General features: G+C 40.2%; 1 protein-coding gene across 3 annotated transcripts in view; it reads right to left on the minus strand.

Annotated features, from left to right (window-relative positions):
• Positions 1-261: 261 nt before the first annotated feature.
• HADHB (hydroxyacyl-CoA dehydrogenase trifunctional multienzyme complex subunit beta) overlaps positions 262-14,404 on the minus strand; it is a 33,572-nt gene continuing 19,429 nt past the window's right edge. For all 3 annotated transcript variants that reach the window (XM_080920737.1, XM_080920738.1, XM_080920739.1), the window contains exons 7-16: positions 14,011-14,098; positions 11,439-11,626; positions 10,659-10,839; positions 8,287-8,408; positions 6,619-6,698; positions 6,494-6,541; positions 5,107-5,194; positions 4,725-4,799; positions 4,032-4,196; positions 262-775 (exon numbers count right to left, since the gene is read on the minus strand). In XM_080920737.1, coding sequence (XP_080776863.1) covers positions 740-775; positions 4,032-4,196; positions 4,725-4,799; positions 5,107-5,194; positions 6,494-6,541; positions 6,619-6,698; positions 8,287-8,408; positions 10,659-10,839; positions 11,439-11,626; positions 14,011-14,098 — 1,071 coding nt within the window. In that variant the 3' untranslated portion in view covers positions 262-739. The remainder of the gene's footprint in view (positions 776-4,031; positions 4,197-4,724; positions 4,800-5,106; positions 5,195-6,493; positions 6,542-6,618; positions 6,699-8,286; positions 8,409-10,658; positions 10,840-11,438; positions 11,627-14,010; positions 14,099-14,404) is intronic.

A 14,404-nucleotide genomic window follows, 5' to 3' on the forward strand; every position in this document is an offset into this window, starting at 1 on the left:
AGAATAGCATAAATGTGATTGTGTAGCACAGTTGTCAAGAATTTGAGAGAGTTTATAATAGCCAAAATAAAATATGTTCTTATACATTACATCAACCTTGACAAACAGGAGCATCTCCAATAAAACCAAATTGCTTCAGTTAAGAAATGGGGAGACACACTATTATCAGCAGGACTTTACTTACAGTGCTGGAAGTTTCACAACGCCTGTAATGGTTACAAACTGCCATTTTCCCACTGATAAAGAGACTACAAACAGTCCTCTAATACACGGCTACTTTATTAAGGTCAACCAACATGGTATCTATGTGTCTAAGCATTACAGTTTTTAGAGATGTCTAAATTTTTTTCTTAGTAAGTTAATTTAGGCACATCGGTTTGTATTTTAGAAAAAAATAATTACCTCTATGACACAGACAGGAACAAGGAGAATCTGCAAACATTACAAAGATGATTCTAAACCTCAGCTAACCTCTCTCCAAGTGGCTAGCACTCATTAGTCTCTGTGACAAGAGATAACAAAAACTGTATACACTTATGAGATAGTCTGGAACTTAGCAGAAGCTGTGATTATCAAAAAGCTCGAACACCCGCAAGGCTTGATCGCAAAATATTTAAGAGAAGGCCACAGTGCGGTTTCCTATGAGGAGCTAGGAACTGCAGGTATCACTCGGTAGTGCATTGAAGTGGCATTGCCCAGTGTGAGTGCTGCGGAGATCAGTCGCCTCCTTCTAGGGCAGTCATTTGGGGTAAGCTTCCACAATCATGGCATGGCCCTGTGAAGAAGAGCATTCAGTCAGTCTAAGGTAGCAGTGAAGGTGGGGAGTCCAGCCAGTACACAGGCAAGCCAACAGCAGGAACACCACTGATGTTCATGATCACAGGGAAGTGATTACTTGGAGGCCCAACTTCTATAAAATAGAGTTCATGGTGACTAGTTTAGAAAGATTTTATAAAAAGTCAGAACACATTATATAGGCATCCATGTATACAGGCCATTCACATGCCCCCACATACACATATACCAGACTCAGTCTAATGAAGTGGGAGTCCTAGTAAATGCAATAAATGGTTGCTTTTATTTTAGTTTCTGTGGTGCTGGGGAAAGAACTCAGGGCTGCAGACACGGTAGGCAAGCACTCTACCGCTGGCCCACCCAAACAGGATTTGAAAGGCTAAGTGACTCAGTCAAATCACAAAGCTATTGTGAAGAAAGATGAGATTTGGGAAAAGGTATAAGGATTCTGATTCTAAAGCCCAGGCTTGGCTCTTCGCCATTATCCGGTTAAGATGAACTGAACATGACGACTTGTTGGTCCTGTTGTAGCTTGTTAGGATGTGTTTGGTTGATGCCCCTGGGAATCCTGTGTTTTTTTGAGGGGAGGGGAAAGGAGAGTGGATCTAGGGAAGACACAAAGTAGGGTAGGGAAGAGATGGAGGCAGGGAGGGGAAACTGCAGTCCAGATGTAATATATCAGAAAAACAAAAACAAAAGAAAAATCTAGAGCTACAATTTTTTTTAAAAAAGGTGAACTGGTGTTCATAAGGCCAGAAGACAAACAACGTCCTTTCTGTAACACTCAGCACAGCTTTGGGTACTAGTTATGACCCAAGTTTAAGCCTTACATAAACATTTAGGATTTCCTGGGTCTAAATCCTATCTGCTTAACAGTCAGTCTAACTGCTGGACTGCCATAAAACCTGTAGACAGCCTAATGAAATGCTCAGCTTCTAGGCTCAATTCAATTCCAACAAATACGTATTAAAAACACTATTATTTATAAAGCATTAAGTTTAATACTATGTAAGTTTAAAGTTCATATACCAAGATCCTCATCTGGAATTTAACACATATATTATGTGTTCAAAATAATCAGTTAACATTGATAATACAAACAGACAGACAGACTGACAGAGAGGGATGGGAAGGTTTGACTGACCCACAGAACACTCTTCTAACTTTACTTCTAATGCACTATTTTCATGTTTCAACATGATCAGTGGTTCCTGGGGGAAGAGTTTCCCACTCTGTTCAGAAATCATCTGGCAGGTATTCATTTCTCCTAGTTTCAACTGTGTGTGTGTGTGTGTGTGCGCATACATGTATGGGGCAAGGGCAGAGCTGGGAAAGAGTATGTTGCTATTAGAATTCCATGGGTGGAAGCTGTGTTAAGACATCCTATAGTACACAGCCCAAAGAATTAATTGGTCCAAAATATTAGCAATGCCAAAGATGAATATACTGCTCTTGGGCTAGAGAGATGTCTCAGCAGCTAAGATGTCTCAGCCCCCACACGGCAGCTCACAGCTGTCTGTAACTCCAGTCCCAGGGTTTCTGACACCCTCACACAGAAATGCAGGCAAAACATCAATGCACATAAAATAAAAATAAGCTATATAAAAGAAACACACTGCTCTGGATCCACCATAATGAAGTTTTGCCCTAATTTCCTAATTATGTTGCTGTCACTCAACTGGCTCAATTAAACAAGTGGAAAGCTTAAAACTTCTAGAAGACACTGAATATCTCCATCCATCCACAAAATCATCTAATGTTTTGTACACTCTGTACAACAGAGATAACAATTGCACCTGAATGGAAGGGAATCTGAACAGACTGCATGCTACACAGAGTCATCTCCCTGGAGGGAGCAAGCAGAGATAAGAAGCAGGTTCTTATCCAAATATGCAAGATTTCAACAGGAGAGTCACACAAAGGATAAGACAGTTCTGAGTTAGGGGACTGTATCCCCAGGGCTGTGTGGAGCCCTCTGTTTAATCCTAGTACAATTAAAACGTTTCAGACCATGAAGCAACAATGTTTCAACTTATAAATTATCTTTCTTTCTTCAAACTCTCTAAAGAAAGTCTACCTCATCTTTTAAGCTTATGCCTGTTTGTCTTGCTTAGCAATGGTGTCTAAAACATGCAAGAAAACAAAAATCTGTCTATATCAGAATTTTTAAAAAAGACTGTGTCAGTGCATGTGGTGAACTTTACTTGCAGCACTCAGAGGCAGGAGATCTCTAGAGGCCAACATGGTCAACGAAGTAACCGTTGCAGGACAGCCGGGGCTACACAGAAAAACTCTGTTTTAAGAAAACCAAAAAAGGAGCTGGAGAGATGGCTCAGTGGTTAAGAGCACTGACTGCTCTTCCAGAGGTCCTGAGTTCAATTCCCAGCAACCACATGGTGGCTCACAACCATCTGTAATGAGATCTGATGCCTTCTTCTGGTGTGTCTGAAGACAGCGACAGTGTACTCACAAACATGAAATAAGTAAGTAAATCTTAAAAAAAAAAAAAAAAAAAAAAAAAAAAAAAAAAACACCAAAAAGCCTACGGCTAATTTTCCTTTATGATTTTGCTCCCAGTGAAATGTTATAGTGTGGAGCATGCTGAGTCTATAACATAAGAGCGGTAGACAGGAAAACATCTATCAGACTAATGAATTCCTGGCTGAACAGCAGCTACATATCACGGAGAAGTTAGCTCTTCTACGGAGTAAGTCAGTTATCGAGAGATGGTTTTGTGGTGGTGTTAAGGACCCAGGACTTCAAACATTCAAGACAGGCACTTACTTACTTGATCACTGAGTTAATAGCCACAGAGACCTTAGACTTTATAGATAAGGTGTCATGACTACTAGGTAAATGAATAAAAATTTATTATTAAGAAAAAAATACATTGAGATCCTTCTAATCCTAGTGCTTCACAAAGTTATAAATTATTTTTTCAATATATTTATATTTATATATATGTATACTTATATATATATTTATATAGCTTCCATAGTGAGCATATATTAAACATATTGTAAACAAAAAGTATAAATATTTTAAAAAGAAAAACAGCTTGGATTTAAAGAACATTTTCCTTTCAATGAAATATCAGAATTAAAACCAATAGCCTTCTCTCCTCACGAAAGAATACTGTTGTTTTCTGTTGTCTGTCATCAGAAACAACATTTCATAAATGCTTCAAACAAAACATTCTCAGGCATGAGAGTCCTGATGGCACTGCTGTGACGTACCTGGCCTCCAGCTGCGCAGGCAGCCACTAAAGCATACTGGCCTCCATCCTTCCTCAGTCTGTTGGCAGCTGCCATGACCAACCGACAGCCAGTGGCTCCAAAAGGGTGTCCCAGAGACAGTGATCCGCCCCAGATATTAAACTTCTCCAGAGGAGGGGATCCAACCTGGCTCCCACAAAAACAAAGAGCAATTTGGTGATTTTACTTAAGACCAGTCAAGTCAGGCTCTTTCTAAGAGGAAGCAAGCAACACAGAGAGGAGTAACTAATGCTGACTACCTAACAAATCAGTGCATGGCTCCTGAAGGAAACCAACAGAAGACAACATACAGGCTATCAATCTCCATGACTTGTTTTTAAATTAGGAAATAAACTGGGACTATAGCTCAGTGGAAGAGTACTTGGTCTGCATGCATGGTTCAACCCCAGTACTGCCAAAAAAGAGAAAATAAGCTTTTCCCTCTCCTGTTTGTTCTTCATTCAGAAACAGGATTTTCCTGTATATCTCTAATTGTCCTGGAACCTCCCTTATAGACCAGGTTGGTCAACACAGAGATCTGTCAGCTTCATTCTCCCAAGTACTGGGGCTAAAAGCATGCACCACCATGGCCAGCTCCCCTTTATATTATTAGATGGTAAATTCAAAATATTAACATGCTGGGAAATTCAAGCATATTATTTATCAGAAACTTACCTTGGTTTTCCTACCCATGTAATTTTGTGCAAACCAATCAGAATCCATGGCTTTAAAGTTAGCCAAAATCTGACCCTAGGAGGGAAAATAATTCAAGACTTTATTACTTACTAATGCTCTTCTTCTGGGTTTTATGTAAGACATAGACTTGTGTAACTTTAAGCAAATCTTTACATCAGTTTTCAGTGAAAATGTCATAAGGAAATAATTTAACACTTCTTAACGAGCCTTTAAGAAACAGCCTCCAAAGGTGTATTTTCAACACCACAAGTGTGACCCTGACTCACTGCCCTTGCCTTCCCTACAAAGAAACCCAGTTTGAAGTACACAGCCTCCCTCCCCAGGCATTCCCTTCACTTTTAAAGACTTATGTACAACTTACTGAGAAGGCTTCATGAAACTCAAAAGCATCAATATCGTTCATGGTTAATCCTGCCTTTTCTAGAACTTTTGGAGTAGCATATGTTGGTCTGAAAAAGAAGACAAACAAAAATAGTAGCTTAAAATTTCCCTTTTCAAATTAAGCATTTCTTATTATACTCCAAATTGAGTTTTATATTTATTCATTGTTCTACTATACAAATATTTAGTGTTGGGGACACAAAAAGACGTGCCCTTCATCCTCACCATATTGTAGACCTGGAAAAACAGATAATAAACAGGTAAGCAGGATAGGGTAAGTTAAAACCAAAAAGGAACAGAATTCAAAGGGTCAAGGCAGGATAAGAGCTTGGCTAGTCTCAAGCTTATAATGAAAGCCAGCGGAGAAAGGTCAGATAATGAAAGCATTTATGAAAAGTCCTGTAGGTTGGGGATGTGCTGCAGTAAATACTAAAAATTATTAGTTTATGTCTTTACTGGCCCTGAGGTCTCAACTCCTCAGGCCCCACCCTGATACGGAGCCATGCACACCTCTGGCCAGGCTGGTCTGATCGCCACCACGGCCCAACTTGTCCATGTAACTCCCTTCCCTTGGCGGTTTACTACTGCCTGTTCTCTGCCTCTTCCCCGGGGTGTTTCTGTACCCCAAAATCCCACAAATACAACTCTACAGCCCGATAGCTTTTCATACAGGTTTATATACTCAACACAAATCCTCTACACAACAAGATTGCGTCAAATAGACAAAGATACAAACTGCCCTTCTATATGAGATATTAGACCTGTAAAATCCTTAATATTCATAGCCTTTTAACACCAATCAATCCCACCTGGGTCTAGCTGATCCTTGGGAAGCTCCATGTCGACACAACCTTCCCTCTCCATCCTCGGACCTCTCAGCCCTCTCAACCTCCCTCACCCCACCCAGTCACTTTATTTTACTAATTAAAATGGGAAGGTTCAGTTGGAGTCACGTGACCAGACAGCCCTTCTTGGGGAAGTGGAATTAACATTAAAATACAAACAGGTTCAGGACAATCTACAGGGATGAGGCTCAGTGTTGGCAGTGCTTGCCTAGCATAAATGGTGCAAGCACACAGACACAGATGCCTGCACACAGATGCATACACACACACACACAAAGTGCAGAATGTGTGTCTGATTGAGTATATAACACAATTGGTAGCAATATAAAAATAAAATGCCAACTTAGGGTTTAACATACTCTCAAACCTGTGTAAAATGTGAGCAATTGATTCCTAGAACCCACATGGTAGAAAGAGAAAATCAAATGCTGTAAATTATCTTCTAACCTCCCCCCTAAATAACTATAATCAAAAATTCAAATATTTTTTCATTGAAATTTAGAAATATATACTGCTACTTACCCAAGTAAAAGCTGATCTTTCGGATCCTGGGATACATATATAAAATCCCTAGGCAAAAACAGAGAGGTTACCTCTAGTAATAAAATAAAGAGGTCATAAGCAATTTAACAGAATGTTAACTTTACCTCAAATATGCCTTTGGCTTATAACCCATGGCCAGAGCTCTGTCCTCTGACATGATGAGCATCGCAGAAGCACCATCAGTCTGAAATGACACAACATGATGTCATCTGGAAGTCTCCCAGCATCTGCCTCCATGAGTCCACTAATACATCAATATAGAGTCTATGCAAAAATTCATTTTACTATATCCACTATTAAGTCACAATCAAGAATATACCCTGAGCCACTCTGGGAGGACTGAAGTATCATGGACTGTTCATAAGGTATTATAATGTATCAAGATAATAAGAGACCATCAAAATCATGGTTTTACAACACTTTGAACACATATCATAGAAATTTCAGAACAAGGATGCACCTCTGAGGTTTTGTTTTTTAAAAGTCCTTTACCATTACTTCAAAAATAAAAGAATATCCTCTACAATTCCAAAGAAAAACAGTATGCAAAAATCAAAACACGTTCTTTTACATTTTATTACACATCTTTATTTTACATATGTAGCAGAGGATGGCCTTGTTGGACATCAATGGGAGGAGAGGCCCTTGGTCCTGGGAAGGCTAGATGCCTCAGTGTAGGGGAATGGGTGGGTGGGGGGAGCATCCTCATAGAAGGGGGGGTAGATAGGGGATTTGCAGAGGGGAAACTGGGAAGGGGGATAACAGCTTAAGTGTAAACAAATAAAACCAATAAACAAATATATAAAACCAAAAAACCTCAGCAATACTGAAAAAAGCACATAGCCACCAATAAGTTGGCCAGAAAGTCTGGGAACACAGGTGACTAAACATGAAAATGGTTTTTGGATGCTACATTATAGTATGCTCACTGCTGCATGTGGTGATAGAAATTGATCAGTTATACTGTAAAGAAACATTGAAAGCAGGAGAAATGGCTCAGTGGCTTAGCGCACGTGTTCATCCAGAGACCGGGGCTCAGTTTCCAGTACCCACATGGTAGCTAAGAACAATCTGTAACTATAGATCCAGAAGAGCCAATGACTCTTCTGGCCTGAATGGGCACTCCAAGTGCAGGATGCACAGACACACATTCAGACAAAATACCCATACACATCAAATTAAAAAAAAAAAAAACAAAACAAATAAAATAAAGATTCACTTGCTACCTCTTTTGAGAAGCCTCTCTGATATCCTCAGTGGCTAATCTACAGCCACCACAGTATATCAGAATTGCCCTTCCCACTTCCAATGCTTACCATAAGCAACACAAGTTCATAAGAACAGCGTTTGTATTAGCATGGTGAGACATCTAAGACCTTAAAACTACGATTTTAAACTTGGTGTTTAAACATGGTTCATGCTTGTAATTCCAGCACTAAGAAGGCTGAGGCAGAGGGTTATAACTTTAAGTTTGTCTAGCATACATAAGGAAATCTATCTGACAGTAAAACTTAAGTATTGGATTTCTGAGACAGGTAGGCTGCCTGATAACTCTTAATCCTCCAGACTCTACATCCTGAATGCTGGGCTTACAGGGATATGTTATCAGACCCAGTTTGTGTTTGTTGTTTAAATAATTGTCCTTTAACATCTTCTCTACAGTGAATGACTTTATTTTAAGCCTCCAACCACACACAAGCAAACTTGCTGCAGGGTCTTCTATTGGATCTATGGAAAAACCACTATTAAATACAAATTGCAATGACAATTACCAGGAAAGAAGAATTTGCAGCTGTCACTGTGCCATAGGGTTTGATGAATGCAGGTTTTAGTTTGGCCATTTGTTCCAGTGAGGAAGGACGGATCCCGTTATCTTTGGTAACTGTGTCCTTTCCTGTAAGAATATGAAAATTTTAACTCTAAGAAACTGTAAGCATTATATAGTTCCTCTATAGCAACATGCTTTAAAAATTCTAAGAAAAGGGGCTGGAAAAATGGCTCAAAATTATAAGAATGGAGGTTGAAAAGATGGCTCAGAGTTTAACACTTGATGTTCTTTCTGGAAACCCAAGCTCAGTGCCCAACAGCAACACTGGGCAACTCACAACTGCTTGTAACTCCAGTTCCAGGGAAACCAATGCCCTCTTCTGGTCTCTAAAGAACCTACATGTGTGTGCATACATCCATACACATACACTTTTAAGAACAAAGAAAATGTAAATCTTATCTGTCAACTATAAAGAAAGCCTTTTTAGTCTTTCCAGGGCTGGGGACCAACACCCCCTCCCACTGCCACCACTGCCACAGGTCCTTGACTGTCTGAGCAAGCACTCTACCACTGAGTTGTACATAATCCCATCTCTAAAAGAGAGCCTTTTACAGTTAAGACATAATCAAATTTAGTCACAGATGTACACAGAAGTACAAAAGGATACCATGCCAGGCATATCTAGTACTTTGGAGTCTGAGGCAGGAAGACTGTTGTGAGTTTGAGGACATCCTACAGACCATGGCCAGCCAGGACTGCATAGTAAAATCCTGTCTCAAAAAAAAAAAAAAAAAGACAAAACAAACAAAACCCCAACATCATATTTTCTTAAAACCTCAAATAAATCAGGAATTTTAAATTGGCTGGACCCAGGCATTGTGACTCACGCCTGTAATCCAAGCACTTGGGAGGTTTAGGCAAAAGAACTGCTACAAGTAAGAGGCAAGTTAAAGCTACAGACAAACATCCTACAAACCAAACAAGACCAGTGAGATGGCTCAGCAGGTGAAGGAACTTGTCACAGGGACTGATGACCTATTTTATCTCCACGACCCACAGAGGGAGGAAAACTGATTCTTAAATTATCCTCTGACCTTCACTGATGAACTATGAACACACACAGGGGTAGGAGAGTGAAAAGGGGACTGGAAGAAGGGAAGGGGAAAAGGCTGTAATTGGGATATGAAGTGAATAAATAAAATAATTAATGAAAGAAAACCTTAAAGTTAGGCATGATAGCACATGCATGAAATCCTACTTGGGAGGAGAGGCAGAGGACTGAGTGCTAGGCCAGCCTCAGCTATATAATATGAGGCCAACCAGGTCTATATGAGACCTTGTTTTAAAAAACAAAACCCCCTTTTTAAGTTTACCAGTGTTACAAAATAAATCTAAACTTGAGTCCATGTTTAAGAATAAAAGTTGAGGGGCTGGAGAGATAGCTCAGAGGTTAAGAGCACTGACTGCTCTTCCAGAGGTCCTAAGTTCAATTCTCAGCAACCACATGGTGGCTCACAGCCATTTGTAATGAGATCTGATTCCTCTTCTGGTGTGTCTGAAGACAGCTACAGTGCACTCATATTAAACAAACAAACAAACAAACAAATAAAATAAAAAGAATAAAAGCTGAATGGAGTGGTATCAGGGCATGCCTTTAATTACAGCACTCAAGAGGCCGAAGCAGGTGGATCTACAGAGAAAGTTCCAGGACAGCCAGGGCTACACAGAGAAACCCTGTGTAGAAAAACCAAAAAACAACAGCAAAAGAAAAAAGAAAGGAAATCAAAGCTGACTATTTTGAGGCTGGAGAGATGGCTCAGTGGTTAAGAGCACTAACTGCTCTTCCAGAGGTCATGAGTTCAAATTCCAGCAACCACATGATGGCTCACAACTATTTGTAATGAGATCTGATGCCCTCTTCTGGTGTGTCTGAAGACAGCTGTAGTGTACTCATAATAATTTTTTATAAAGCTGATTATTTTGGAAACAATCATAGCAGCAGGGAAGCAAAGGCTAGGCCAGCCAGAGCTACATGGTAGAACCTATTTTTAAAAAATTATCACTTAATGTTTTTAATTGTAGGACTGAAGAGGTGGCTCAATTGTTAAGAGCACTTGCTGCTTGCTCTTTCAGAGGATTCAGATTTGGATCCTAGCACTTATATCAGCTGACTGACAAGCACTTGTCACCTCTGTTCCAGGGGCTCCAATGCCCTCTCATGGCCTCTGTGGACATCTGCATGCACATGACATACACATGTACAGGCCAGCACACACAAAAAAATACAACAAAAATAAATGAATCCTTTTTAAAAACAAATTTTTGAGTTTTTGGAGCAACTGAAACAATTCAGAACATCCCAGTATCACCACTTACCTGGTACTTTGAAGGGTACAATATCAGAAAGATGCCCTTCATCCTGTGCCTTCTTGGCCAGACTGTGAGAACGCAGTGCATATTCATCTTGTTCCATTCGAGAAACAGCAAAGGCTGCAGCCAGTCGGTCTGCAGAGTGGCCCATGGTCTCATTAGTGGAGAACTCAGCCACTGCAGGGAGCTAGCAAAGGAGACACAGAGAACAGCTCTAATCTTCAGAGGAGTGAGATAATGCATAGGATTGCTCAGTGCTAGAAATCTATTTATTGACTGGATATAGAGACACAATGCCTTTAACCCTAGCACTCCAGAAGTTGAGACAGGGGGATTTTAAATTTGAGGACAGCCTAGCAAGTCCTTAGCTCAAAAAACAAAACAAAACAAAACACCAAAAAAGAAATAAAGGAAACACAAAAGCTCCTTGTAAGCAAATATTTGATTTTGGGGCTGGAGAGATGGCTCAGTGATTAAGAGTACTGACTGCTCTTCCAGAGGTCCTGAGTTCAAATCTCAGCAACCACATGGTGGCTCACAACCATCTGTAATGGAATTCGATGCCCTCTTCTGGTGTGTCTGAAGACAGATACAGTGTACTTATACATATAATAAATAAATCCTTTAAAAAGATTGTTTCTTTTTCCCTCTCTCTTTTTCCTTCCTTTTTTGACCCTGCCCTATAATCAAAAGAATATATAATTATTAGAAAACGTGTTACATCTAACTGTAATCTAGCCTCAGGATGCTCTGGATCTTTATTTATATTAAATTTACAAGTCTTACCTCAGGGGACAGAAAACTCAGTCTGAATTTAGTGAGTAAGGACAGGCGCTGGCCCAGAGTCTTGGCTTTATTGAGATCAAGCATCATTTTCCTCATATTTCTTGAATGACGAATAGGGACGTCAGACATTAACTCAACACCACCAGCCACGACGATATCACACTGGCCAGAAGCTATCAAACCAACAGCTACAGGGTACAAAATAGGTGCGTGAACAACTTTGCAGGAATAACAAGCCATTGAAAGGCACTTGCAGCCAAGCCAGAAGCCCTCAGCTCCATCCCTAGAGCAGCATATGTGGTAGAAGGAGCAAACCAATCTCCACAAGTTATCCTTTGACATGCACAATGCACCATAACATGTCTGCATACAAAATAAATACATAAAAAAAAAATCTCTGAAACAGTTATCAGTTTTGTATAACAGCAATCTGTAGATTGTCCTGAAGCTGTTTGTATTTTAATGTTAACTCCACTTCCCCAAGATAGGGCTGGCTACTGAACCTTCCCAAGGGGGGGGGGGGGCGGTGAGGGAAGTAGAGAGGTCAGAGAGTTCTGAGGAGGAAGGACAGAGGTTAGAGATCGTGGCAACGTGGAGCTTCCCAAGGACCAGCTAGACCCAGGTGCTATTGATTGGTGTTAAACAGCTATGAACATTAAGGATTTTTATAGGTCTAATATCTCATATAGAAGGGCAGTTTGTATCTTTGTCTATTTGATGTAATTTTGTTGTGTAGAGGATTTGTGGATTGAGAGTTGAATATATAAACCTGTATGAAAAGCTATCGGGCTGTAGAGTTGTGTTTGTGTGGAATTTTGGGGTTACAGAAACACCCCGGAACAGAAGCAGAGAACAGGCAGTAGAGAACCGCCAAGGGAAGGAATTTGCGCAGACAAGCTGGGCCATGTTGGCAGCTCAGACTGGGCTCCAGAGGTGTGTGGGGCTCCGTATCAGGGTCAGACCTCAGGGCCGGAAAAGAGATTAAACCGCTTTTATTTTTTAATATTTACTGCAACAGCAATCAGTTTCTAACTACAGGGTCTCACTGTATAGCTCTGGCTGTCCTAGAACTAGATGTATAGAGCAGGCTGGCGTCAAACTGACAGAGATCCTGAGTGCTGGGATTAAAAATGTTCACCACTATACCCAGCTAGTTTTAAACTTTACAATGGGACTATTACCTTATAATTTTTGCATTTCTGGAGATTAAACCCAAGGTTTGGCACACAAATAGGCATGTATAAGAAAATATTTTAAATGTCTAAAACCACACTCAACACACCTGAGAGAAGTTTCATCCAAGACACAAGAACATTAACTTCTAAATCAACTCAAGTGATATTGTATTTAACTTATTTTATTTTCTGTATGTTAGTGTTTTACTTGCATTTACATATGAACAACACATTTGTGCCTAGTGCCTAGAGGCTAAAAGGGCATCAGATCTCCTAGAAATGGAGTTAGTAATTATGAATTATCATGTGCTGGAAACAACACCCAGGTCCTCTGGAAGATCAGCCAAGTGCTGAGCCACTTCTCCAGCCCAATTCAAATAATATTCAAAACCTAAACATTTTCTATATTTTATATGCTCTACGATTAAGTTTTCTGGAAGGTTTCCTTCTCACCCCCCACATAGAGAATACTAATTCCTGCTAAATGACTTCTTAGATGTGGGTTTCCCTTTATGGCAACTGGCATGTGATTCTGTTGCTTTAACTAGGAGCCAGTCACACGCCACTCCACAGAGAAGCCCCCAACCACTGCCTCTGGTTTCATTCCTCCCACTCGGGAACTCAAATGCCCAATCTGGTGTTGATATTATTATAATACCATTGAGCACTAAACATTCAAGCTTCCTATCTTTTCATTAAGTAGCAAAAGCCATTTAGTGTCTCACAGCTTTAGGTGAAATGCCACATAGATCACCAAGGATGTGAGTAAACAGTGAATTAAAAATAAAAGCAGTTCTGCATGTGTGAATATGTGCTATCATGTGTTAGGGGACACATGGGCAAATGTGTATGTGTATGTACAGGCCAGAATTTGGTATCTGTCTTTAACTGTGCCCCATCTGTACAATGAGACAAATTCTCTCACTTGAACACATCTCACCAATATGCATCATCTAGCCAGCCAACTTGCTTTGGGGATCTTTTCTCTGCCTTCTGAATTCTGGGACAGTTATCCATGTAGACTCTGGTCCTCATGTTTACTCAGTGAGTGGTTTGCAATGAACATCTTCCCACACCAAGACTAGACCATCTAGAGTAGGACTTGATAACTATGGTGGCGAGGCTTGAGGCAGGACTCTGTCCTTGGGGGCATCTGAGCAGGATAAACTATGCACCTCCTCCCACTGACAGTCCAGTAACAGCCAGCCTAGGACTAAGAATGAATTCAACTGTCCACACAGGGCATGAAAACTACTCTGGAAAATCCTTAACTTTTATATAATTTATCTTTATAAAAACACAAATTAAGAGCCCTGTGCTGTGCTGAACACTTACTCCCTAAAGATTAATTAAAAGGAGTAAAATCACAAGAACCTTTGGATTCCATATACACATACCTGTGGTCATGGCCTGATTTGAAGAGATACAAGCCATGGTGACAGTGTGAGCCGGAGTCTTGTCAGAGAAGCCAGCTCCCAGGGCAGCCTTCAAGGAATAGTGAGGAAGAGAAAACACACGTGAGTTAGACTGAGCATTACTCTGGCTAGTGAATTGTAAAAAAGTTTATTTCAATATTTTACAAAGCAATGCTTAAAAAATATTAAGCCCATCACAAAATGGCTTTTTGCTTTTCTTCTAGACACTGAAAGATACTGCAAAATTCTGGTAACAAATTTTTTTTTTTTAATTTTTATGTGTGAGGCACATGTGTATCAGTACATACATGTGGAGGTTAGAGGTCATGGTGGTAATTGGTTCAAGGGCTTGAACTCAGGCCATCAGGCTTGTCAG

The sequence above is a fragment of the Micromys minutus genome, assembly GCF_963924665.1.
Source record: "Micromys minutus genome assembly, chromosome: 1".
Classification (NCBI taxonomy): domain Eukaryota; kingdom Metazoa; phylum Chordata; class Mammalia; order Rodentia; family Muridae; genus Micromys; species Micromys minutus.